Source organism: Sebastes fasciatus, chromosome 20 (genome assembly GCF_043250625.1).
Source record: "Sebastes fasciatus isolate fSebFas1 chromosome 20, fSebFas1.pri, whole genome shotgun sequence".
Classification (NCBI taxonomy): domain Eukaryota; kingdom Metazoa; phylum Chordata; class Actinopteri; order Perciformes; family Sebastidae; genus Sebastes; species Sebastes fasciatus.
The window spans coordinates 27,451,108-27,477,178 of record NC_133814.1 but is presented as its reverse complement, the minus strand read 5'-3'; the positions used below and the strand labels follow the sequence as shown (position 1 = coordinate 27,477,178).

General features: G+C 41.8%; 2 protein-coding genes across 5 annotated transcripts in view; one reads left to right on the top strand and one right to left on the bottom strand.

Moving 5' to 3' along the window:
• stxbp4 (syntaxin binding protein 4) overlaps positions 1-21,176 on the bottom strand; it is a 49,223-nt gene extending 28,047 nt beyond the window's left edge. For 2 of the 4 annotated variants that reach the window (XM_074619535.1, XM_074619537.1), the window contains exons 1-9: positions 21,037-21,176; positions 11,368-11,441; positions 11,143-11,238; positions 10,981-11,050; positions 9,982-10,056; positions 3,419-3,498; positions 2,426-2,573; positions 1,570-1,702; positions 618-724 (exon numbers count right to left, since the gene is read on the bottom strand). In XM_074619535.1, the coding sequence (XP_074475636.1) occupies positions 618-724; positions 1,570-1,702; positions 2,426-2,573; positions 3,419-3,498; positions 9,982-10,056; positions 10,981-11,050; positions 11,143-11,238; positions 11,368-11,441; positions 21,037-21,092 (839 nt within the window). In that variant the 5' untranslated portion in view covers positions 21,093-21,176. Of the gene's footprint in view, positions 1-617; positions 725-1,569; positions 1,703-2,425; positions 2,574-3,418; positions 3,499-3,581; positions 3,740-9,981; positions 10,057-10,980; positions 11,051-11,142; positions 11,239-11,367; positions 11,442-18,010; positions 18,288-21,036 lie in introns of those variants that run through there. The other 2 variants (XM_074619536.1, XM_074619538.1) reach the window with 2 other exon arrangements.
• A 1,961-nt stretch (positions 21,177-23,137) lies between these two features.
• Positions 23,138-25,654, top strand: LOC141758298 (hydroxycarboxylic acid receptor 2-like). The gene is made up of 3 exons (XM_074619544.1): positions 23,138-23,241; positions 24,129-24,736; positions 24,825-25,654. The coding sequence occupies exons 2-3, from the start codon at positions 24,335-24,337 to the stop codon at positions 25,515-25,517; spliced, it is 1,095 nt and encodes a 364-aa protein (XP_074475645.1). The 5' UTR covers positions 23,138-23,241; positions 24,129-24,334; the 3' UTR covers positions 25,518-25,654.
• The last annotated feature ends 417 nt before the right edge of the window (positions 25,655-26,071 follow it).

Here is a 26,071-nt window from a genome sequence, read left to right as displayed (position 1 = left end):
TGTACTGTCTGTGAACATTAATAACATTACAATCTGCTGTGTTAAACTACATTAAAAAAATAAGTATTCTTAGCAAATTAACTGACCCAGTAAAGTCTGAAAGGTGTTGGAACTGAATTATATTTCTCACCCACTCGAAATGACTAAATCTGAAACCATAAAATATATCGTCCGAGTCACGCATCTGTTCGTGAAACGGTCACGAAATTGAATGTATTGATTCATGTATATAGACACGAATTTCACATTGTAAAGTGGGAAGTATAGAGGGCAGCAAATGCCGACTAGGGAGGAGGTCAGGGTGGATGGGTGGGTCAAAAAACAACAGACTTTATTTGTCACTTTGGTACTTAAGTTAAAGCACTTCTGGAATTATTTTAACCCAAACCACCATCTATTCCTAAACGTAACTAAGTAGTTTTATTTTGAAAATACTGGAGCGGAAATTGACACGTGCGTCACGTGTTGCTGGACATTCGTAGGAAAAAGCACTAAAACGTAGATTGTTGAAAGTCGTGCTGAGCGTCACGAAAAAAAAGGGAAGTTGTACACGGATCAAATAGATTATATTTCATGACTTTTGTAAGTCTTAGTAAAAGTGTCCCCGTGTGTTGGACCTGAGTTTGGTGCGTGTCAGGATGCTCCTGGCCTCCTCGTACGTCACTCCGATCAGGGACTCTTTGTTGATGGACACCAGCTGGTCTCCGACCTTCAGCCTGCCGTCCTGAAACGACACAAATACACAGAGATGTTCACGTCCTGGTGTCCAACGGACCAACTGAGCCACTGAGACACGGAAAAGTAGTCCATGTTTTTAGGTGACTTTTGGGTACAATATTTAATTTTTTTGTAAAAGCGTAGAATCTGCATTTTGTACCAGCTGAAGACGTGAGTTTAGAGTAAATAATATTAAATAATGCAAGTCAACTACTTTGTTGAGATTTAACGTAAATCTGGGTGTCATCTGCATAAAAGTGGTGATGAATTTTGTGCTTGCGGAAGATATAAGTGAAAGAAAGCTGGCGATCCCGCTGGTCTCTCAGGCCGTTTACATTTCTGACATTGTATACATTAGTTTTTTGAACTTTTACTGGGTATATTTAGTTTATTTTCACTCTTTCCCTCTTTGTATTGAAACTGCTGCACAACAATTTCTCTCAGAATAAATAAAGTTTTATCTTATATTATCTATCTTATTGTCAAAAACAGCCTCAGAATCCTGAATTAGCCTGAATGATGTCTAACTACTGTCATGATGTTTTAGTCGTTGTTGGTTTTTAAGCCCTAATGGCACTTTCTTGATGCAGTTTATTATTTTGTTGGAATTAAACGCCAGTTTCACTTTTTATTCTTGTTTTTATTGAATGCAATTGTAAATAATGGGCAGCACAACGACATCTTTTAGAAAGTGGGGACATTTTTGCAAAGTGAGGACATTTTTGCAAAGTGGGGACATTTTTGGAGAGTGAGGACACCACAAGCAGTTTTTGTAAAAAACATATGAAGTATATTTATAACAAAACCCAAATCCTTGTGTTTATGTTAAAGCAACGCCATGAGGACGCCGACCTTCTGGGAATCTCCTCCAGGCACTATTTCCTGAATGACCACCATTGGTCCTTCTGCTCGGTTGGCTCCGCCCTTGATGATGAGCCCCAGGCCGGTTCCCTTGGCAACGCATATCAACTGAATGCCGCTGTCGCTGTGGAGAGAGACGGAGAGGATGACAGGAAGATTGACTCATTAAATCCCACCATGAGATAGTCTCTAACCCTCCTCCTCCCCCTCCTCCTCCTCCTCCTCCTCTTCCTTTTCCTCTCTCAGGTCTTCCTACACTTCTCTGTGAAATAGCTGAAGATGTTTCTCACTATTTTTAGTCGTTGCTGCAGAAATAAAATGTAACAGTTTATATAACCGCCTTCCAAAAAGACAAATGACCTTCAGAGAGAAGCTCTTTGTTTACTTCCTGTAACTGCTGAATATCCTGAATACAAATGACTACACTGTCCATGAACATGTACTACTGCATGTACTACTACATGAACATGTACTACTGCATGAACATGTACTACTGCATGAACATGTACTACTGCATGAACATGTACTACTGCATGAACATGTACTACTGCATGAACATGTACTACTGCATGTACTACTACATGAACATGTACTACATGAACATGTACTACTGCATGAACATGTACTACTGCATGAACATGTACTACTGCATGAACATGTACTACTGCATGAACATGTACTACTGCATGAACATGTACTACTGCATGAACATGTACTACTGCATGTACTACTACATGAACATGTACTACTGCATGAACATGTACTACTGCATGAACATGTACTACTGCATGAAGATGTACTACTGCATGTACACATGTACCGAAGAACCAAAATCTGTGGTTCGTACCTGAAGGCGTGCGTGGGCGTGTGCACGGTGTGCACGGTGTGCGTGGAGGCGTGGGTGTAGGCGGTGACCCCCCCCTCTTTAGGACTGAGCAGCTGGGGGCTCTCCGACCTGGAGGAGGACGAGGACGAGGCCGTGTCCGTCAACTTCCCTACACAGACACCAGAGAAGAAGAAGAGGACCAGAGAGGTGAGCAGGAAGAGGTGGGAGACAAGAAGAAGAAAGAGGGAGAGGGAAATAGAAAGAGAGTGGGAGGGAGACGGAGATGTGATCAAATCAAATGTGAGAATAAAGTGTGAGTGTCTCCTATTTCTGTCCCTGCAGGGACACATTTGAACTTTGAGAGTGAGGACATTTTACAAAAAGTCTTCACAAATACAGTCAAGACATCCTAATAAGAGAGGACATACTGTATCTGCAAAGTGAGGACATTTTTGCAAAGTGAGGACATTTTTGCAAAGTGGGGACATTTTTGGAGAGTGGGGACACTCTTCCAAAGTCAAGTCTTTTTTGCAAAGTGAGGACATTTTTGGAGAGTGGGGACATTTTTGCAAAATTACAATATTTTTGCAAAGTGAGGACATTTTTGGAGAGTGAGGACGTTCTTGGAAAGTGGGGACATTTATGGAGATTGGGGACATTTTTGCAAAGTTAGGACTTTTTTGTTGCAGAGGGAGGACATTTTTGAAAAGTGAGGACGTTCTTGGAGAGTGGGGACATTCTAGCAAGGTCAGAGACATCCTGGCAAAGTGGGGACATTTTTGCAAAGTGAGGACATTATGTACGGTCCTCACTTCTTCAGATAGCTGCTGAAGAGTCTAGACTCTTTTAGGTTTAAGGATTAGGGTAAAGGTAGAGGTGAAGGTCAACGGCTGGTAAATGTAGAGATTATTAGATTAATAAACTGATGAGGGTCCTCACAGGTGTGTACCTGTGTGTGTGTGTGTGTGTGTGTGTGTGTGTGTGTGTGTGTGTGTGTGTGTGTGTGTGTTGTACCTGTGCAGAGCTGAGTGGGAGAGATTCGTCCTGAATGATGATTAGAGCCGTACTTCTCCATCAGCTCAGAAAACTCCCTCCTGAAACACACACACACACACACACCCACACACACACACACACACACACACACACATACACACACACACACACACACACACACACACACACACACACACACACACAGAGAGAGAGAAACGTCTGTTTCAGACATCTTCATGTGTTCGACCTGTAAACTGTAGTTTGTACTGAAACATGAGATATTGTATTTATCTGCGTCTCTGTCCTTTTCTTGTTTCCTTTCTTTCATCAGCTGATCTGACCAAACGAAAACAAGATGTGAAACTAGACTTCTTCACCATCAGTCCTGTTATTCTGTGCAGTTTGAGCAGAGCAGCAGATCTGTGAGTGTTTGTCTCCCTCACATGGACGACGAGGAGAGCTGATGTGATCCCAGCGCCGGTTAAAGCCTTTAAAACTTTAATCTGAGAGGTCAGAGGTCACAGACTCTCAGCACCTGTCTGACCAGTTTCAACAGAAAATACACCTGACTGAGTTAAATGAGCTAAAATGAATCACACAGAGACGTTAACAGTTTATTAAATCATTATTAAATCATTATTAAATCCTCTTTTATGAAGCAACAGGTGCTCAGTGGTGCAGTATCAGAGACACATGATGAAATAGAGGCAGTGGCATGAAGTAGAAATAAACAAATTCACGGTTTAACTTTGAAAACATGCAAAAAAAAAAAATGTTTTAAGTACATTTGTATCAAAATATCTATAATATATTTTTTGCAAAGTGGGAACAATTTTGCAAAGTGGGGACATTCTTGGAAAGTGGGGACATTTTTGCAAATACGGGACATTGTTGGAAAGTGGGGACATTGTTGGAAAGTGGGGAATTTTTTGGAAAGTGAGGACATTTTTGCAAAGTGGGGACATTTTTGGAAAGCGGGGACATTGTTGGAAAGTGGGGAATTTTTTGGAAAGTGAGGACATTTTTGCAAAGTGGGGACATTTTTGGAAAGCGGGGACATTCTTGGAAAGTGGGGACATTTTTGCAAATACGAGACATTGTTGGAAAAATAAAGACATTTTTGCAAAGTGGGGACATTTTTTGCAAAGTGGGGATATTCTTGGAAAGTGGGGACATTTTTGCAAATACGGGACATTTTTGCCAATACGGGACATTTTTGCCAATACGGGACATTTTTGCCAATACGGGACATTGTTGGAAAGTGGGGACATTTTTGCAAATACGGGACATTGTTGGAAAGTGGGGACATTTTTGGAAAAATAGAGACTTTTTTGCAAAGTGGGGACACTTTTGGAAAGTGAGGACATTTTTGCAAAGTGGGTACATTTTTGGAAAGTGGGGACATTTTTGCAAAGCGGGGACATTCTTGGAAAATGGGGACATTTTTGGAAAGTAGGGACATTTTTGCAAATACGGGACATTGTTGGAAAGTGGGGAAATTTTTGGAAAGTGAGGACATTTTTGGAAAGTAGGGACATTTTTGCAAATACGGGACATTGTTGGAAAGTGGGGACATTCTTGGAAAGTAGGGACATTTTTGCAAATACGGGACATTGTTGGAAAGTGGGGACATTCTTGGAAAGTAGGGACATTTTTGCAAATACGGGACATTGTTGGAAAGTGGGGACATTCTTGGAAAGTGGGGAGAGTTTTGCAAAGTGAGGACATTTTTGCAAAGCGGGGACATTCTTGGAAAGTGGGGACATTTTTGCAAAGTGGGGACATTTTTGCAAAGCGGGGACATTCTTGGAAAGTGGGGACATTTTTGGAAAGTGGGGACATTTTTGCAAAGAGGGGACATTTTTGCAAATACGGGACATTGTTGGAAAGTGGGGACATTTTTGGAAAAATAGAGACTTTTTTGCAAAGTGGGGACACTTTTGGAAAGTGGGGACATTCTTGTAAAATAAGGACATCTTTTAAAAAATATCTTTTACCTCTAAGACACAATTACCTAACCAGTAACATTCCAGTGAGATATTTGACAATGCATTTGAATATCTTAAGAAAGTCCTACTTACGGCTCATTATGACAGCACTTCCTCATTTCTAGTGAAAAATGGCTCTAAATGAGTTTTCACAACTAATTTCAACATCTGTTTTTATCTCGAAAGACCTAAATATTACTTCTCTTTTCAGGAAATCTCACCAAGAGAAATTTTCCATGTGCAATTGGCAGATTTATTTTACTTATTAGAAAATAAAAACACCTTGTATTCAGTGCTTTTTCTTTAAAATGTATTATTGAAGTGGCACTAACTGTGACTAACTTCATACTACTACTTCTTTCATTCTCGATCTGATTCAGAGTCCTGAACTCCATCAGTGAGTTTGTTTTCCTGTTTTTTTTATTTTTATGTGTTGAACCTGTGAGGACGCCAGAAACAAATCCCATGATGTCATGGCGGCAGTGGCGGTGGCGTCCTCGCTGTGACCCGCCGTCCCGCCGCTCAGCAGCAGCAGCTGCACATAATCATCATAATTTGTTTTGAAGTGTGAAACAAACAACAGTCGAGGTCGAGCTCTGAGGTGAATACCTGACAAAGCTGCTTTCACACACACACACACACACACACACACACACACACACACACACACACACACACACACACACACACACAGCTTTAGTTTGGTGATAATAAGGATGAAAATGAAAGGACTCCCTTCAACACGCTGAGAGCTTTAACAGCATTAAATCATCTCAGTCCTTCATTCAACGTATCTGTGGTTTTGCAGAAACGTACATTTTTCTGGCGAATCGGTTGGAATACAACCAGTGCAACCCGATATCACGCTAAAACGTGTGATAGAGCGACAAAACCACTTAGTTTGGTTAAGGGAAAACGTCATGGTTGGGCTTAAAATAAGTAGGTAAATTAAATAAAACACGTACGGAAACAACGTAACATCAGTATGGAAAACACGTGACAAACGTCACAAACGTGACTCGCAAAACAAAACACAGTTTCGAACACAGGTCTCCTGCATGAAAGTCCTGTGTTTGTTGGAAACAATGTACAGAAACAACGTACGGAAACAACGCACGGAAACAACATAATGTCAGTACGGAAAATACGTTACACACGTCACATAACTTGCACAACAAAACTCCAGTTTCAAACAGCGGTCTCCTGATCGAAAGTCCTGTGTTTGTTGGACCCGTCCACCATAAGTGGTCTTACTCACTTTATACACAACGTAACCCGCTCTGGAGTTAGACTACAGTCTCTACACAACACCTGACAAACGTCAAATGACAACAGTCACTATAAAACTCTGCGTCTTCATGCAGACGAGTGATATTCACGTCTCTACGATACAAAACGTGACACTGACACGATTTCTTCCTGTGGACCGGCGGCTCTATCACACACTTCGCCGTTAGACGGGACTGACCAGTGATGAGGAAGTGAAACATTTGATGTTCATGTTGTAAATAAAGGAAACATGACTTCCTGCATTGGCACAGTCATGTCATCGGACGTAGATCATGAGGTGGGGAATCATATCATTCATAAGGATACTGGGCTGAAAGAAAGAGGTTATCTAAAAGCTAAATAATGTATGCAAAAAGTGCAACCTGTAAACGGATGTAGTTTCTGCTGATCTCTGTGTTGCTTCACATCTGTGATCAGCTGGAGCTCTGAACCTCCCCCCACCCCCCACACCGTGGACCGTCAGCAGAGCGTCCCTATTGTGTCACTGTGTGTTTGTCTCAGGCTGACGTGGAAAAACAGCGGCGACAGCAGAGTGCCAGGTCAGTTTACCTCCTGCTGGTTAAAAACCGCAGGAACGCCGCCTGTCAGCTCGGAGCGAAACGCCGAGGACGGATCAAACCAAACCCAAAGGCAGGAAAAAGCTCCAGGTAATAAGACCTGTCTTCTCCTCTGGACTCTGAGACATCGGCTGGTGTTGGGGAATCGTCCCGAAGAACTTCATAAACCCGTCACACACACTGTCGAGGATTCTTCTACAAACACTGTTTGTATCAGAAGTTTAACAAATAACTGAAGTAACTTCTGCACTACAGGTGTGTGACAGGTGTGTTGGACGGCAGCAGAACGTCCTGCAAACTTCCGTGCTTTGTGCTGGTATATTTATTCACGATGTTTCGGTCTACATGACCTTCATCAGGTACACAAACAACACTTTTAGGTTTCATGTGCACCAAAGTAAAAAGAACAGCAGTAAGTGAGACAGTGAGTTTTTGTCGGCAACCCACCCGACCCGCCTTGAAACACGGACCAAGGAGTCTAACGCACGAGCGAGTCAGAGGGCGCAAGCAAAACCCTGTGGCGCAATTAAAGTGAGGGCCGGCGCGCGCGAGTACGAGTACATGAGCACAGCATCGTGAACGGTTCTGCTCCAGGTTTCTTCCCGCTAAACGGGGAGTTGTTCCTGGCCACAGTGCGCTTGGTGGATCTTGCTGGGTCTCTAAACTATGGTGCACGATCTAAGACCTGCTCTATATATAAAGCGTCTTGAGATAACTTCTGTTATGATTTGACGCTATATAAAAATAAAATAAATTGAATTGAATTGAAACCTGATACCCGATATCCGATACTGGTATCGGTATCGGTGCATCCCTAGTCCAAAGACATGTTGTGTTTTATTAACGCCTGGTTCACACTCCAGACTTTAGCCCTGATTCACTGCTCCCCGACAGTTTCTGGAGCTCCCCGACAAAAAGCCCCAGATCAGAAACAAATCACTGTTGGCTCGCCGCACATCGGCGCTTAAGCGTCCCACATTCCAGATATCTAGCACGCTAAATATCTGGACCTGTCGGGGACTCTGGCCACGGGCTGCAGCCAATGAGAGCGCAAGACACGGGTTGATGGTAAACCTGGGGGAGGGGGAGGGGTTGCCTGTAACAACAGGAACTTACTGGATGTGTTGCAACACGGAGCAAAGTTGTTGTTGCACCAAGAGGAATTAATAGTAAAAAGAGTGAGGAAACAGAACTTTCATCACTTCCTGCCACTATGGCAGGCAAGGATTTTTTTTGTCTGCTACTTTTGAAATTTCTACGCTAAATGAAGCAATAGCATTTTAGATCTGATGTCATTCAATGTTCAATATATTTAACATAAAAAACATTATATACACGGTAAATTACAGTGTTGGAATTACACTGTGGAGGCAGGGTAGTGTACACAGTACTGTACTGTACTTTGTTATTGTCATTTATACTGTTTATTTCCATAAAATCACACAATTCTAATGATTATTTAAATATTTGCTTTGATTAAAACAATCTTGGTAAGTTGTTATGAAGTTCAACAGGTCATAATTCTCTCTCTAATATCTATTTTATATTGATGTGAAAACATCTCCTAAAAACAACTGGATTTATTCAAGTTTCTCACCAAAAACTACATTTTACCAGATTACATTCGAACACATCATGATAACATTGTAATTTAACTTCACCCATTGGTCATTTTGCTGAGCAGACTTTGAACGCCTCATAACAATAACTCAATGGCACCTCCGTTAACGTCAGTATCTCCGGTATTTATCCAGTCAGGACTGTGCTGCCCACCGGCAACTAAACAGCTAACGTTACTAACTCTCCTCCTGTTGATTTAAACACTGATTTGTTGTTCAGAGTGGCTTTATCAGAGAAAAAACTTTTTTTTTCTCACCTCCGTGTCTCCGGTCCCAAACAAACTGAAACATGATCCAGCCTGCGTACGCTTCATTGTGCAGCGTAACTGTGGGAAAGCATCAATAAGAGGAATCGATAATCACGGAGGCATGAGATGCCAAGAAAGAGGACAACTACGGTTCTCTATTCCCATCACCAGCAGTTTCCCTGCCTGCCAAAGTGACGGATGTCCTGATGATTTCACCCGCCAATGCCAACAATTAACCCGCATTTGGCAGGTGGCGGCTGCTAATTTCAGACCTTGCCGTATGGTATCACGTCATCTACTGTGTATTTCTTGTATGTTTTCGTGATAAAACGTAGTTTGTTGACCTCATCAGGGATTCCTCCTGGTGAAAGATCTTGTAGTGTGTGACTTCCTGTCTCCGGTCAGTCATGTAGTGTGAACAAGACTTTAATTAATTAAGGCCAATAGAAACAGGGTTTTGAACTCTGCTTCTTCTACTGTAGATCAACTGTCTCACTGACACTCGCTGTTACATGCCTCCATCTCCATCTCCATCTCCAACAAAAACTAAAAAGAGTGAATATAGAATAAAGAGACCGGGGGCATCCAGGTTGGTCTAGAGACCTGGTCTCAGTCCATTGATACCTTAAACTCATTTTGTATTTCTAGAGACTTTTCTACTAACTGAGGACGACTAACAGTAACTGTGTGGGTGAACCCAAACAGATTTATGTTCTAACTAAAACAGGACTAGTTTTAGATGAATCTAAACTCAAACAACGAGGTGTGTCCTCCAGGATGTGACTGGAGGAAGACATGCAACAAGTGAACAAGTGTTTGACTTGTAAGAAAAGAAGTAGAACAAAACGTGGGGTGAGGCATCATGACAGCGAGACTCACCTGGATTCGTCGTCTCTGGCGACCAGCAGGGCCATGTGATTAGAGAGCGAGGCCGTCCTCAGGATCTCCACCGCCCTATCAGGAGACAGGACAGAGAGGTAACATCAACACCTGGTCTGCAGGTGAACATATTTGTAGTTCATACATACAGAACAAAGCTCCCTTTCCACAACAGGAACTTTCCCCAGGAACTAAGAACCTCAGCTTAAACTCATTGCATTTCGACTGCAGGGACCAAAGTCGAAATTAAGTTCTGAGGACATTTTACTCCTGAAAAAGGCTGTGGCATCCAGTATGCCAGAGTTTTAATCCCTGAAACTACTTTTCAAGGAACTAAAAGGTTCCTTCAGCCCACTATTGTCCGCGTTTCCACGGCGCTCTAAAGACTTTTTTTAATGAGTCGTGAAGCCGACAGCAGAGTCTGACTTTACTTTCAATGTTATCAGATAAAGAGAAATGTCCTCCCCTCGTCCTAAAATAGTCCTAAATCCATACTAGAGTACTTCTTTGTTTTATGAATGAAGAGGTACAGTTGAAGCAGTTTGACCAATCAGTGACGGTCAACCCTGCAGACTCCAACCCGAAAGTTCTGGTTCTTTCAAAAAGTACTATTGTCCGGCCAGGACCTTTTGGGACCCAGAAAATGTCCCAGGGACCTAATTTAGACCCCGGTCCCTGTGGTGGAAACATAGGAACGTTCCTCAAAAGGTTCCTAGTTCCGGGGGGAAAGTTCCTGTGGTCGAAACGGGGCTTTTCTGAAAGTACCAGAACGTTCAGGGCGGAGTTAGCAGGGATGACTAATCAACGCTGCTTCGACTGAGCCGCTTCATTCATACAAACCAAAGTAAACATCCTCTAGGAACCAGGAATATTTCAACCAAATGTCATGGCAATTCTGACGTTGTCATCCCGGAGCCACGCTGGCTAAAAATTCAAAATACCTCATACACACACACGCACTAGAAGATAAACTGCAGACACAGCACACATCAAACTCACCTCTCATTGGTCACGCCCATCAGACTGGTGTTATTGACATCCAAAATCAGGTCACCTGACTTAAGCCGACCTGGAACAGAGAGTGACAGACAGATCTGGTGAGCGAGGATGATAATAATAATAATAATAATAATAATGACAAAACACCAAAATACTACCTACCGTCCAGAGCGGCCAGCCCACCGGCTATAACCCGCTTGATGTAGATGCCAAACTCTTCTCCTGTCAGCTCTCGGTAACCTCCGATTATCTTCACACCTGTGCACAGACGAGCTCAGGTTAGTGAGGAAACATTTGAACAATGCTGAAGTGCAGCTTAGAGACGTGAGAATATATATGTTAAGGATGATTCAGAGGTCAGACAGGTCACGGGGGGAAGATGCTCACCGAGTCCCTTCTTGCAGTCGCAGAACTCCAGCCTGTGTACGGCTCGGTTGATGCCGTGCGGGCCCATGATCATCCTGGCAACAAGAAAAAACACTACAGATTCAAAAACATATCCTGCCTCATCCAAAGCCTCCGACTCTCCTCCGTGCTCCGCTGCAACAAAACAATCAAATCATCACAGGATTTGGTCATTTTCGCCCCCCTCCCCTCCCTCCCTCCTCCACCCAGCCACATCCCCATCCAAACCAATAAAATCTGTCGCCTCTTAAACGGCGGTTGAACCGTACGGTGACCTGGATGTTCGGAAGCCACAACAGTGATCAGAAATAATCAAAGGAGCATTACGGAGCAGTTATTATATCCTGGATGGTCGCTGTGTGGGGTGAAGAGGTTCAGGTTAAAGCCGAAGAGATTCCTCAGACGTGGTTAACATGATGCTGCTGTCTGCTGGTCCTGTCCCGAGGCTCAGCTCGCCGTCAGAGCACAGCCTGTTTCAGATGCCTACGTATGTGTGTGTGTGTGTCAGCATCTATTGTTGTGGACAGACTGACTTCATTTCAGGGCCGGTATGAGAGCGTTTTTGGGGCCTCCTTGCCCAACCCATTTTTTTAAACGTGACCTCACTGTATGATATGACCTGTGGTGACCTCTAGGATAATCACAGCCTCATGAAACTTTACAGCCACAAACTAGAGACCTAGAGCATTCAGAGGATGGATGGATCAGACTAGAGACCTAGAGCATTCAGAGGATGGATGGATCAAACTAGAGACCTAGAGCATTCAGAGGATGGATGGATCAGACTAGAGACCTAGAGCATTCAGAGGATGGATGGATCAGACTAGAGACCTAGAGCATTCAGAGGATGGATGGATCAGACTAGAGACCTAGAGCATTCAGAGGATGGATGGATCAAACTAGAGACCTAGAGCATTCAGAGGATGGATGGATCAAACTAGAGACCTAGAGCATTCAGAGGATGGATGGCTTTCCTAGCTAGATTAGACAATAAAGGGGGGATACAGAACAGAAGTTCTCGCCATCCAATCGCAGAAAAATGCAATCTTTGCAGAAAATCTCCCAAATCACAGCATGTCTTTTTCTATGGTGTTCCTCCAGGTCTTGGTCTCTTAATGTTATTTTCGGAAGGGATTATTGATAATTTTTTATCAATTCTCCAGTGGTAAAAAATAGTTAAATTTAGCATCAAATCTGTGTAACAAATGGAATCAACCCAAAAATTGCTGCAACAACTTATGAGACTTAATAGAGCATGGGGATGACCATCATATACTTGTTATACAACTTGTCACACATTGCTGAGCTGCATCTTCATGTTCCCAGCATTCAGATGATGTACACCACCTCTATGTGACATCTACTGTCGACCTGCTATCTCCGCCTAAAGACCTCCTGGACCCCCCTAAAGAAGACTAAAACAGGTCTGTTGTGGGTCTCAGAGGGTTAAATATGCCTCAAGCTCAACTCATCCCACTCTCCTCTACAGGGCAGGTTTGAGCATGATGGGCACACAGTACAGTACCGGCTCAGTATGACCCGGTTATCTAGTCTCTCCAACAGGCAGAGGTCAACATCAGACAGGTGAGTAGGAGAAGGTAAACTCTTAAACCAATTAGGGATCAGACAAAGAGGCAGAAGTCCAAGTCCAGACGATGAAGGCTGGAACGCTACGCAGCAAGAACATTAGACGATCTGGCAGAGAGTTAATGAGGATGAACCAGAGTGTACAGTATATACTGCAGGGCTAATGGAGGAGTGGGAACGGGTGGGAACAGGTGGGAACAGGTGGGAACAGGTGGGGACAGGTGGGAACAGGTGGGAACAGGTGGGAACAGGTGGGGACAGGTGGGAACAGGTGGGGACAGGTGGGAACAGGTGGGAACAGGTGGGGACAGGTGGGAACAGGTGGGAACAGGTGGGAACAGGTGGGGACAGGTGGGAACGGGTGGGGACGGGTGGGGACGGGTGGGAACGGGTGGGAACGGGTGGGGACGGGTGGGGACGGGTGGGAACGGGTGGGAACAGGTGGGAACAGGTGGAAATTTTAGTTTCCTGTGTGAAACCGTTGACTTATTTTGTCACATCAGTCTTAGTCAGGGCATTACGTGAATTAGTTACGTGAATCGTTAGTATCATCAGTCCCGTGAGTCATGTTAGTCATTAGTTATGTGAGTTGTTAGTATCCATTAGTATCGTCAGTCCTGAGTCACTTGAGTCGTTAGTATCGTCAATCCTGTGAGTCGTTAGTATCATCAGCTTAGAGAGTCACATGAGTCGTTAGCATCGTCAGTGTCATGAGTCAGTAGTCCCGTGAGTCGTTAGTATCATCAGTCCCGTGAGTAATGTTAGTCGTTAGTTATGTGAGTCATTAGTATCCATTTGTATCGTCAGTCCTGAGTCACGTGAGTCGTTAGTATTGTCAGTCCTGTGAGTCGGTAGTCACGTGAATTGTTAGTCACGTAAGTGCCTTGTCACGTGAGTTGTTAGTATCGTCAGCTTAGAGAGTCACGTGAGTCTTTAGCATCATTAGTCTCATGAGTCAGTAGTTAGGTGAATCGTTAGTATCGTCAGTCTCGTGAGTCGTTAGTATCATCAGTCCCGTGAGATGGTAGTCACGTGAATCGTTAGTTTTATCAGTCCCGTGAGTCATGTTAGTCGGTAGTTATGTGAGTCGTTAGTATCCATTAGTATCGTCAGTCCTGTGAGTCGGTAGTCACGTGAATTGTTAGTCACGTAAGTGCCTAGTCATGTGAGTTGTTAGTATCCGTTTGTATCGTCAGTCCCGTGAGTTGTTAGTAGTCACGTGAGTCGTTAGTATCATCAGCTCAGAGAGTCACGTGAGTCGTTAGTATCGTCAGCCCAGGGAGTCACGTGGGTTGTTAGTATCGTCAGCCCAGGGAGTTATGTGAGTCGTTAGTATCGTCAGCCCAGAGAGTCACGTGAGTCGTTAGTATCGTCAGCCCAGAGAGTCACGTGGGTTGTTAGTATCGTTAGTCCCGTGACTCATTAGTCAGTGAAGTTAATGTCAACCAAAAAAGTGATGCCAGCACTTCTCCTCTGCCTACCTGCTCACCTGTTCCCAGGTTACCCATCAGGCCTTCAGCACCGCACTGTCAATGAGAACTCTTCTATGGAGCTTCATACTGTCTATGAGAACTCTTCCATAGAGCTTCATACTGTCTGCTGTCTATGAGAACTCTTCCATAGAGCTTCATACTGTCTGCTGTCTATGAGAACTCTTCTATGGAGCTTCATACTGTCTACTGTCTATGATAACTCTTCTATGGAGCTTCATACTGTCTATGAGAACTCTTCTATAGAGCTTCAGCCATCTGCTCTTCTGCCCGTCAGTCTGACCCCTCTGACCCCTGTTTGCCTGCCTGGTTTTGACTTTTGACGTGTTGTTTTTGTACTGAATGTGAACTTTTACTCATCCTGTCCGTCTCTGAGTCGTACATCTGGGTTCAGACCTGTTTCTCTGCTGAGCCGTCACAGATTTAATGTTCATGCATGTGTTTATTAAAGGGGGGATTATTTCCCCAACAGCATCCTCCTGGCTGCTCAGACTCTTTGACACCCCTTTGTGCTCAATCTAACTGTATAACTATATATATATATATGTTTATGGTCAGATCATTGATGTAGACGTCTCTGACTGACTCATCTTTACTGTAGCTTCATGCTATCCTGAATCTGCAAAGCAACGTGTATCTCCAGCCGTCAGATAAAAGTCTCCGATATGGAAGAGAAGCTCCAGTATGGATCAGCGTTCAGGACCATTTGACTGTTCTCTGGTGTCATCTCGGTGTTTAAAGCGAGCGGAGAGGCGGCGCTGCTGCCATCAGGAGCAGGTTACATACTGTATACTGTGTGTTATGTAAGGGATAATGTACAGAGAAGTGGATGAATAAAGATTTCAAGGTGAAACGGAGGTTACTCTGATCTCTCTGGAGAGGCTTATTGTGAAATAATAACATTATCCATCTTAACATACAGCCAACGACCACCTGTAATATATGAAGTATATATATGTATATATATATACATATATATACTGTATATATAGTAAGAGATATGGATGAATGAGAGTGAAGGTGTACATTGTCTTTAGTGTCTCTAGTGTTTTAGTGTCTTTAGTATCTTTAGAGTCTTAAGTGTCTTTAGAGTCTTTAGAATCTTAAATGTCTTTAGTGTCACGAGCGTCTTTAATCTCTCTAGCGTTTTAGTTTCTCTGGTGTTTTAGTGTCTTTAAAGTCTTTAGTGTCTTTAGAGTCTTTAGAGTCTTTAGTGTCTTAGTTTCTCTTGTGTTTTAGTGTCTTTAGAGTCTTTAGTGTCTTTAGAGTCTTTAGTGTCTTAGTTTCTCTTGTGTTTTAGTGTCTTTAGAGTCTTTAGTGTCTTTACAGTCTTTAGAGTCTTTAGTGTCTTTAGAGTCTTAAGTGTCTTTAGTGTCTTAGTTTCTCTTGTGTTTTAGTGTCTTTAGAGTCTTTAGTGTCTTTACAGTCTTTAGAGTCTTTAGTGTCTTTAGAGTCTTAAGTGTCTTTAGTGTCTTAGTTTCTCTTGTGTTTTAGTGTCTTTAGAGTCTTTAGTGTCTTTACAGTCTTTAGAGTCTTTAGTGTCTTTAGAGTCTTAAGTGTCTTTAGTGTCTTAGTTTCTCTTGTGTTTTAGTGTCTTTAGAGTCTTTAGTGTCTTTAGAGTCTTTAGAATCTTAAATGTCTTTAGTGTCACGAGCGTCTTTAGTCTCTCTAGCGTTTTAGTTTCTCTGGTGTTTTAGTGTCTTTAGAGTCTTTAGTGTCTTTAGAGTCTTTAGAGTCTTAAATGTCTTTAGAGTCACGAGCGTCTTTAGTCTCTCTAGCGTTTTAGTTTCTCTGGTGTTTTAGTGTCTTTAGTGTCTTTAGAGTCTTAAATGTCTTTAGTGTCTTAGTTTCTCTTGTGTTTTAGTGTCTTTAGAGTCTTTAGAGTCTTTAGTCTTTAGTGTCTTTAGAGTCTTTAGTGTCTTAGTTTCTCTTGTGTTTTAGTGTCTTTAGAGTCTTTAGTGTCTTTAGAATCTTTAGTGTCTTAGTTTCTCTAGTGTTTTAGTGTCTTTAGAGTCTTTAGAGTCTTTAGTGTCTTTAGAGTCTTTAGAGTCTTAGTTTCTCTTGTGTTTTAGTGTCTTTGGAGTCTTTAGAGTCTTTAGTGTCTTTAGAGTCTTTAGTGTCTTAGTTTCTCTTGTGTTTTAGTGTCTTTAGAGTCTTTAGTGTCTTAGTTTCTCTTGTGTTTTAGTGTCTTTAGAGTCTTTAGTGTCTTTAGAGTCTTTAGAATCTTAAATGTCTTTAGTGTCACGAGCGTCTTTAGTCTCTCTAGCGTTTTAGTTTCTCTGGTGTTTTAGTGTCTTTAGAGTCTTTAGTGTCTTTAGAGTCTTTAGAGTCTTAAATGTCTTTAGAGTCACGAGCGTCTTTAGTCTCTCTAGCGTTTTAGTTTCTCTGGTGTTTTAGTGTCTTTAGTGTCTTTAGAGTCTTAAATGTCTTTAGTGTCTTAGTTTCTCTTGTGTTTTAGTGTCTTTAGAGTCTTTAGAGTCTTTAGTCTTTAGTGTCTTTAGAGTCTTTAGTGTCTTAGTTTCTCTTGTGTTTTAGTGTCTTTAGAGTCTTTAGTGTCTTTAGAATCTTTAGTGTCTTAGTTTCTCTAGTGTTTTAGTGTCTTTAGAGTCTTTAGAGTCTTTAGTGTCTTTAGAGTCTTTAGAGTCTTAGTTTCTCTTGTGTTTTAGTGTCTTTGGAGTCTTTAGAGTCTTTAGTGTCTTTAGAGTCTTTAGTGTCTTAGTTTCTCTTGTGTTTTAGTGTCTTTAGAGTCTTTAGTGTCTTAGTTTCTCTTGTGTTTTAGTGTCTTTAGAGTCTTTAGTGTCTTTAGAGTCTTTAGAGTCTTTAGTGTCTTTAGAGTCTTTAGAGTCTTTAGTGTCTTTAGAGTCTTTAGAGTCTTAGTTTCTCTTGTGTTTTAGTGTCTTTGGAGTCTTTAGAGTCTTTAGTGTCTTTAGTGTCTTTAGAGTCTTTAGTGTCTTTAGAGTCTTTAGTGTCTTAGTTTCTCTTGGGTTTTAGTGTCTTTAGATTCTTTAGAGTCTTAAGTGTCTTTACAGTCTTTAGAGTCTTTAGTGTCTTAGTTTCTCTTGTTTTAGAGTCTTCAGAGTCTTTAGTATCTTTACAGTCTTTAGAGTCTTTAGTGTCTTAGTTTCTCTTGTTTTAGAGTCTTCAGAGTCTTTAGTATCTTTACAGTCTTTAGAGTCTTTAGTGTCTTAGTTTCTCTTGTTTTAGAGTCTTCAGAGTCTTTAGTGTCTTTACATTCTTTAGAGTCTTTAGTGTCTTTAGAGTCTTTACAGTCTTTAGAGTCTTTAGTGTCTTTAGAGTCTTTACAGTCTTTAGAGTCTTTAGTGTCTTTACAGTCTTTAGAGTCTTAAGTGTCTTTACAGTCTTTAGAGTCTATAGTGTCTTTACAGTCTTTAGAGTCTTTAGTGTCTTTACAGTCTTTAGAGTCTTTAGTATCTTTACAGTCTTTAGAGTCTATAGTGTCTTTAGAGTGTCTTTAAAGTGTTGATTCAATATTTATTCAATATTTGTTAGATTTCTTGTGTCTCATATCTGGATAAGATTCAACAGACCTTCAGTTATGACTCCACATACAGTTCGTGCATCTCCAGATCACAAATCGGATTACGATCTGTGTTGGTGTTCCCTCTTTACGGCTAAAAGTCCTCAGTGGTCCAGTCTTTGGAAACGAGTCCATGCTCAACCCACCTGAACCTGATGTTCATAAACCAAAGGAGACCCTGATCCCTGTGAGACCCGGTCTGAAATAGACCAGAGGATAATGAGATGGACTCGGGTTTACGACACATTTACACGGAGTGGCGACTTGGTGGTTACAGCGCCATATAACCGCAACGTCCCAGGTTTGATTCCGACCTTTGGACCGTTGTTGCATGTCTCTCTCTACCAAAACAAAAGTGTTTTTTCACATGAATCAGCTGACAGCAGCAGCAGCAGATCTCTGAGGCCCACAAACAGCAGACAACATGCAACTGCTGCCTGCTGGGACACGAGGGAGCAATTAAACTGATCACTTAATACCTGATAATCTGTGTTACCTGCCGCGAGTGATTAACATCACACACAGGCCGGCTGCCAGGGGGACGCTCACACTGTAACACCAACGCAGAGCCAGCAGGCCAGCAGGAACCAGCACCGACCTCACACTGTAACACCACCGCAGAGCCAGCACTGACCTCACACTGTAACACCGCCGCAGAGCCAGCAGGCCAGCAGGAACCAGCACCGACCTCACACTGTAACACCACCGCAGAGCCAGCAGGCCAGCAGGAACCAGCACAGACCCGGTTCATGTTAACCCCGTAAGGCCCAAAATTACACACCACACCACATTAGTCAATAGTCAATGGGTCCTATTGTTCACTGTTGTGTGTGTGTGTGTGTGTATATAAATATATATATATATATATATATATATAAATATATATATATATACTGTATATACTGTATATATATATATACAGTATATACAGTATATATTTAGAGTCTTTAGTGCCACTAGTGTCTTTAGTGTCTTTAGAGTCTTTTTTTGTCTCTAGTGTTTTAGTCTCACTAGTGTCTTTAGTGTCTTTAGTATCTTTAGAGTCTTTAGAGTCTTTAGTGTCTTTAGAGTCTTTAGTGTCGTTAGAGTCTTTAGTGTCTTTAGAGTCTTTAGTGTTTTAGTCTCACTTTTGTCTTTAGTGTCTTTAGAGTCTTTAGAGTCTTTAGTGTTTTTAGAGTCTTTAGTGTCTTTAGTGTCTTTAGAGTCTTTAGTGTCTTTAGAGTCTTTGTGTCTCTAGTGTTTTAGTCTCACTTTTGTCTTTAGTGTCTTTAGAGTCTTTAGTGTCTTTAGAGTCTTTAGAGTCTTTGTGTCTCTAGTGTTTTAGTCTCACTTTTGTCTTTAGTGTCTTTAGAGTCTTTAGAGTCTTTAGTGTTTTTAGAGTCTTTAGAGTCTTTAGTGTCTTTAGAGTCTTTGTGTCTCTAGTGTTTTAGTCTCACTTTTGTCTTTAGTGTCTTTAGTGTCTTTAGAGTCTTTAGAGTCTTTAGTGTCTTTAGAGTCTTTAGTGTCTTTAGAGTCTTTGTGTCTCTAGTGTTTTAGTCTCACTTTTGTCTTTAGAGTCTTTAGTGTCTTTAGAGTCTTTAGAGTCTTTAGTGTCTTTAGAGTCTTTAGTGTCTTTAGAGTCTTTGTGTCTCTAGTGTTTTAGTCTCACTTTTGTCTTTAGTGTCTTTAGAGTCTTTAGTGTCTTTAGAGTCTTTAGTGTCTTTGTGTCTCTAGTGTTTTAGTCTCACTTTTGTCTTTAGTGTCTTTAGAGTCTTTAGAGTCTTTAGTGTTTTTAGAGTCTTTAGTGTCTTTAGAGTCTTTAGTGTTTTAGTCTCACTAGTGTCTTTAGTGTCTTTAGAGTCTTTAGTGTCTTTAGAGTCTTTAGTGTTTTTAGAGTCTTTAGTGTTTTTAGAGTCTTTAGTGTCTTTAGAGTCTTTAGTGTTTTAGTCTCACTAGTGTCTTTAGTGTCTTTAGAGTCTTTAGTGTCTTTAGAGTCTTTAGTGTCTTTAGAGTCTTTAGAGTCTTTGTGTCTCTAGTGTTTTAGTCTCACTTTTGTCTTTAGTGTCTTTAGAGTCTTTAGTGTTTTTAGAGTCTTTAGAGTCTTTACGGTCTTTAGTGTTTTACTATCTACAGTTTATATGTATATATATATAATATATATATATATTATATATATTCATATTTTTTAATATAAAAAAAATTGAAAACCTTTTAATTCCTGTATCAGAGGCCTCGTACAGCAACATCTAGAGAGATGACTTTTATTTTTCAATATTTGGGCTTTAAAGGGTTAAGAGAACTTCCTCTTTATCACTATTAGTGTATATTCAAAGATTTGATTGTTAAATAAGAGCATTTCATGTTATAAAAACTGTTTAAAACCATAAAGTTACATTTTTAAAAGTTATTAACTGTGTTTTACGCTTCCTTACATTTATATGACTTTATATGTCATACGTAAATTACCCATCACTACATTCCCCAATACACAGAAAAAGGTATTACAGTCCATCCGTGCGACATGTTGGGTGCACATTCCTACTGATGCTATAACCCTCCCGTTAGAGCAGACATTTAGCTCGCATCATTTGTGCACAGTTTATCATTTTGAGATTTTACCTGCCACATTTATCTCATGTTGAAGTTAAATATGAATCTGTAAAAAAAGAACAAACTCCAGCTGCAGTGGAGTAAAAAGTACACAATGTTCTCCTGCAATCAGGTGGAGGAAAAGTCTGCAAACTGGATTGAATGTGCTGCTGTTATAATAAAAACTGTTGGTATCTCCCTTTAAAACAGCTCTTACATGCATGACCCAGAACAAGCATGTGGACTTAAACTCAGAGGCATCTGCCGGTAAACAGGCTGTAAACCTATTTCACCTCTGAAGTCTGTGACCCACATGAACTACTGCTGCAGCCCAACATGGAGGCAGAAAAACAAAACCACCTTAAAGGAGACAAGTGTTCCTCCTTTTTTTAAAAAGGAGAGAAGGAAGGAAGGATGGAAGGAAGGAAGGGAATGAGGGGAGGAGGAGCAGAGTGGGAATTAGCTTACCAGTAGAGGAGAGACAGCCCATCAAATCGCTCGGTGTCTTTAGGGAGTAATGGCATCACACGACGGTCCGAGCACCAAAACAAAACAACCACCAAACCAACCAATCACTCACAAAGAAACGCGAGTGTTACGGCGCCATGAGCCGGCAGCGGGTGGTTCGGAGGAGGATGAGATGAGACGGCGGCGGCGGTTCAAACGAGGTCGGTGTGTGTGACCGGAGTGGAGAGGAGAGGGATGGAAATCCGCCTAGACAGGGAGAGACACACGCTTACCTTTACTCACTAATCCATGCTGATACCCGTCCGTCACACACACACACACACGCACACACACACACACACACACACACACACACAACATAAGCACATGCACACAGAAACTTTAAACATTTCCTGAAGACGCGTGCGTCCTTTCTCCAGCTCAAAGATTAGAGCGTTATCGTTAAAAACAGCTTAAATGTCTTAAAAATGTCGCCTCTTTGGAGTCTCAGGGACGCACTGGGGAGAGATAAATCACCTGTAAACACCACGCCGGAGAATCTGCACTGATGCCTTCTTAAAAAGTAGGGAGCGAGCAGGCGGTTGGATTCAGCACACATAGATTGAAATTCAAATTTCATTTGACTGAGTACACAACAGGGTATGAATCATCGCCGGGAAATGTTTGTGAGATTAAAAAGACAGATGGGAAGGAGAGGAGGGAAAGAGGAAGGGGAGAAAGTGAGAGCTGTGCCAGCTTTAGTAGTCAGAGATGTCTTGACCCAATGTGAAGGATGGTACCGGGCTGATCCAGACATATTAATGGATCAGCGAATTAAAACCTGATCAAACTCTGACCCTTTCTCTTTATTCACTCTTTTAGAGAGGATCATCTTGGAGGCCGTAGTTTGCAGTGGTGTTGGGTTGTATAACATTATACTGTGAGGTCTTTGTGACATTTATATCAATGACTAAATGTTAGAAACACAACAGAGTGCTCCAGGGATGACGTATTTCTGTAGGCTAACAGGAAGTTAGTATCTCCCTGGTTCCCTCGACTAACAGCCAATGGGATTGTTCCATTGGGTTTTGGATTATTGCAGAAAATAAGCTAAACGTTTATGATACTGACATGTTTTGTTCATCAAGAAAGAACTCCACTAATGAACATTACTTTTATGATTTTTGAAGTGTGAATGCAATCAGAAGTAAAAAGCTAACGTTGGGCTATAGACAAACTACCACGGTCACATGAGCGTGAGTATAAACACAACGAGGCTGTAAAGAAGGACGAGTCGGCGTGATGATATTTAGTAGTCTCGTTTAGCCACTCGTTAGCTACCACCTTTTTTAAGACACATAAAAGCTTAAAAATTCACCAGAGGTATATTTACTGATGTACATTCACTGTATTTTCAGCATCAAAATATATATAGTTACCCTTGGCGTCACACCCCTTGGCGTTGGCGTCACACCCCTTGGCGTTGGCGTCACACCCCTTGACGTTGGCATCACACCCCGTGGCATTGGCATCACGCCCCTTGGCGTTACTTTAGGTTAAGGCAACAAAACCACTATTGTTGTATATATGGTTGTGCTTAACACTACTACGTTTGCACAGTGAAAATTAAACTGAATGTTGTGAACACGGGACAGGAACGAACAGCTGATTGTAACGTGAAAGTAAAACTTAACGCACGCGACATGAACAGCGGTCTCCTGGATGAAGGTCGTGTTGTCTGACAGATTCACCTCCCCTCTCCCCCGCCCGCCTGCCCGGTGTGTTGATTTTCGCTCTTTAAACTACATCACCACACTCTTTGTTTAACAAGACTAACATTCGTCTGAATGTCTCAAAGGAAACCTGAAACTTACAAAAAACAGAATGATATGGAGCCATATTATTGTATGATAATGCAGCTCAGAGATTCTCTGGAAGACGCCAGTATGCTGTTGAGTCAGCAATAACAGTTGATTTCAAAACTTCCCTCATCATTTGTACATTTTTACCCAGAAAGTCAATCACCGTTTGTTCCACAGCAATGACGCATCAGAGAAAATGACAGGGAGTGCCATTTGTTATTGACTTGACATTGAATTCTGGATAATATCAACACCAGGATGATGAAAGTCAACTTCACAGGAACATCCTCCTATCAGAGACATAAATACACAGACGGCAGTTTATCAACAGTTTATCAATGAAATCCTTTCATACGGCTGACCGGTGAGTTCTTGATATTACTATAATTCACTCTAGTAAATGTTAAATGTTTACAGTCTTATTTAACCTATATGTGTGTGTGTGTAAAGTGACAAACGGGTTTTATGATAAATTACTTTTTCTTCAATAGAAACTCTTTAATGTCCTACAGTCAGCAAACAAGCCAAAGTTATTATTGTTACAGTTGTGGTTGGTATTAAATTTGATTTGTAAGGTTATATGATGTTTTAGTTGATTTGTGATATTTTTCAATTTTTAGAGTAGTCAGTATTTTTGGTATATTGGGTGAATTAAATTTCTTAAATAAAAGCACATGTTCAGGTGAAGTTGTAGAGTATCATTCAAACTTAAAATTGAAAATAGAAAGCGTCTTAACTTTTAACGTGTACGTGGTATGAGCACCTGGGGGCTAAGAACAAAAATAAACTATCCAGAATTATATATATAAAACACAGGCTAAACAAAAAGCCAGACAAATTAAAAATAAACAAATTACTAAAAGTCTTTACATACCAAGTGCAATAATGCTTATATTATATATATATATATATATATATATATATTTACTATTATATACTGTTATATATTAATACCGCTACTATTGTAATTTAACCATCTGTGAGGCCAAAGGCAAATTTTCACATTCATGGACTTTAATTTAATTTGATTTGATTTGATTTAATTTAATTATTAAATCATATGCCATTATAATAATTAACTTTTACCAAGACCTATCTATTCTATTTTGTTTTTGATTAAATGTTTTTCATTTTAAAAGATATTTAGACTCGTGTCACTCCACACGTTTTGTCCAAAATACCTAATTATGGAGAAGTGAAGCTGGTTCATGTTCAAACACTAAACTACCCTCTGTTTGTTTTTTAACACAGATTTCATTCAACAGAAAAAAAGGAAGGAGGTGAAAAGAGGAAGGGGCAAATTTCCTGAATCTCTTAACTTTCCTCGGTGTGGTCATACAGTTATTTTCCTCCTACATATTCAACCACTAAACCCACAACGGTTTTTAATAGAAGCACATAAGAATAATCTGATTTTAATCGTCTTCCCTTATAAACACATTATAAAATTAGCCAAAATGCAATCAGAGCTAAGTGAAAACTTCAACACCACAGTGTTAAACTTGACGACCCCGATCCCTGGTGGCAGCTGTCCACCAGTCGGTATCCAACTGGAGGGTGTGATCCTGCCCCCACTCCTCATCATTGATGTCATACTGGGGCTGCTGGGAAACGTAGTTGCTCTGTGGATCTTCTGCTTCAAACTGAAGGCGTGGAACCCCAACAACCTGTTCCTCTTCAACCTGGTCATCGCCGACTTCCTGGCTCTGGTGAGTCTGCCGCTGAGGATCGACGCCTTGCTCAGGGGCCACTGGGTGTTTGGAGACGGAATGTGCCGGATCAACCTCTTCCTGATGTTTTCCAACCGCTCGGCCAGCATCGCACTCATGACCGTGGTCGCAATTTACCGCTACTTTAAGGTGAGTACGGGTTGTAGTATTATATCAGCATACGTTTGAACACATCAAACTGAGCATGAGGAACATCATCTCTGTCCTCTGGCTCCAGGTGGTCCACCCTCACCACCGGTTCAACCGCATGACCAAGCGCCACGCTGCCTTCGTATCCGTGTTCGTCTGGCTGCTGGTGATCAGTCCTCGGGTTCCCATGCTGGCGTACAACCACATCAAGGGCAGCGGGGACAAAACCCAGTGCTTCTTCTTCACTTCGTACAAAGAGGCGTCGCGGGCCATCATCATCCTGGTGGGCATGCACCGCATCCTGACGGTGCTGGAGTTCATCATCCCGATGGCCATGCTGCTGTTCTGCTCCGTCCGGATCTCCTGCTTCCTGAAGCAGCGACAGATGGGGAAACCAGACAAGGTGCGAAAGGCGATGAGAGTGTGCGTGGCCGTCGTCGCAGTGTTCATGGTGTGCTTCCTGCCCACCACGGTGACGACCATCGGGGTGTGGGTCATCCGTTCGTACCGGCCGTGGGACTGCGCCTCCTTCTACACCTTCACCCAGCTCACCATCGTGTCTCTGGGCCTGAACTTCCTGAACTCGGCTCTAGACCCCATCGTCTACGTCTTCTCCAGCTCCATGTTCAGGAAGGCCCTCTGCAGCTCGCTGCCGAGCGCCCTGCGCTGCAGACAGGACGCAGGCGACGGCGAGAACGCAGCGTCCTCGTCAGCATCTCAGTCGACCACCCAGCAGGAACTGAAATCCATGAGGGCCGACAGAAAGAGTGAAGCCATGTAGAGCTTTCCCTCCATAATAATGACTGGATCAAGCAGAGCACTGTCCTCATGTCCTTGTGTAGTATTTTGTACTGAGTTATCTACTTGTTTTGTGTGTTTATTTGTTTTTGATGCTGTTAAAGTTTTGTTCACATCTGTCATCTGTGTCCATTTAATTATGATCATCTGTTAACCCCCTGAGACCCGCGATCCCGACCAACGTTACTGTCTTTCAGAGGCCGAACTCACAGATAAAATAGTCAGCTAAGCCAACAACAAGAAGTATTTTTATCACAGAAAAGTCTGAATGTCCAATTGTATTTAAAAGAATTACAATCTCCTGCTGTATTATCATCAGTTTTGTACTTCACCATACACGTATACATGGTCCTCTGCTCAGTTCACTGTAGATGGTGATGGATGATGTGCACCATCTAGTGGACACATCATCAACTACATTAGCTGATCTTTTTCTGTCTGTTTGGATTGCATTGACACCTGGCTGTTGGGAGAAAAGTTGAAATTTAAAAAACACTTTTGTGAAAAACAAAAGTCCTTTTTAGATACTGACCCGTT

Bases quoted from the DNA above. Each gene is read 5' to 3' on its own strand.
- LOC141758298 (XM_074619544.1), top strand. From the start codon at position 24,335: ATGCAATCAGAGCTAAGTGAAAACTTCAACACCACAGTGTTAAACTTG. The intron at 24,737-24,824 runs GTGAGTACGGGT...CTCTGGCTCCAG, and splicing joins CAATTTACCGCTACTTTAAG to GTGGTCCACCCTCACCACCG.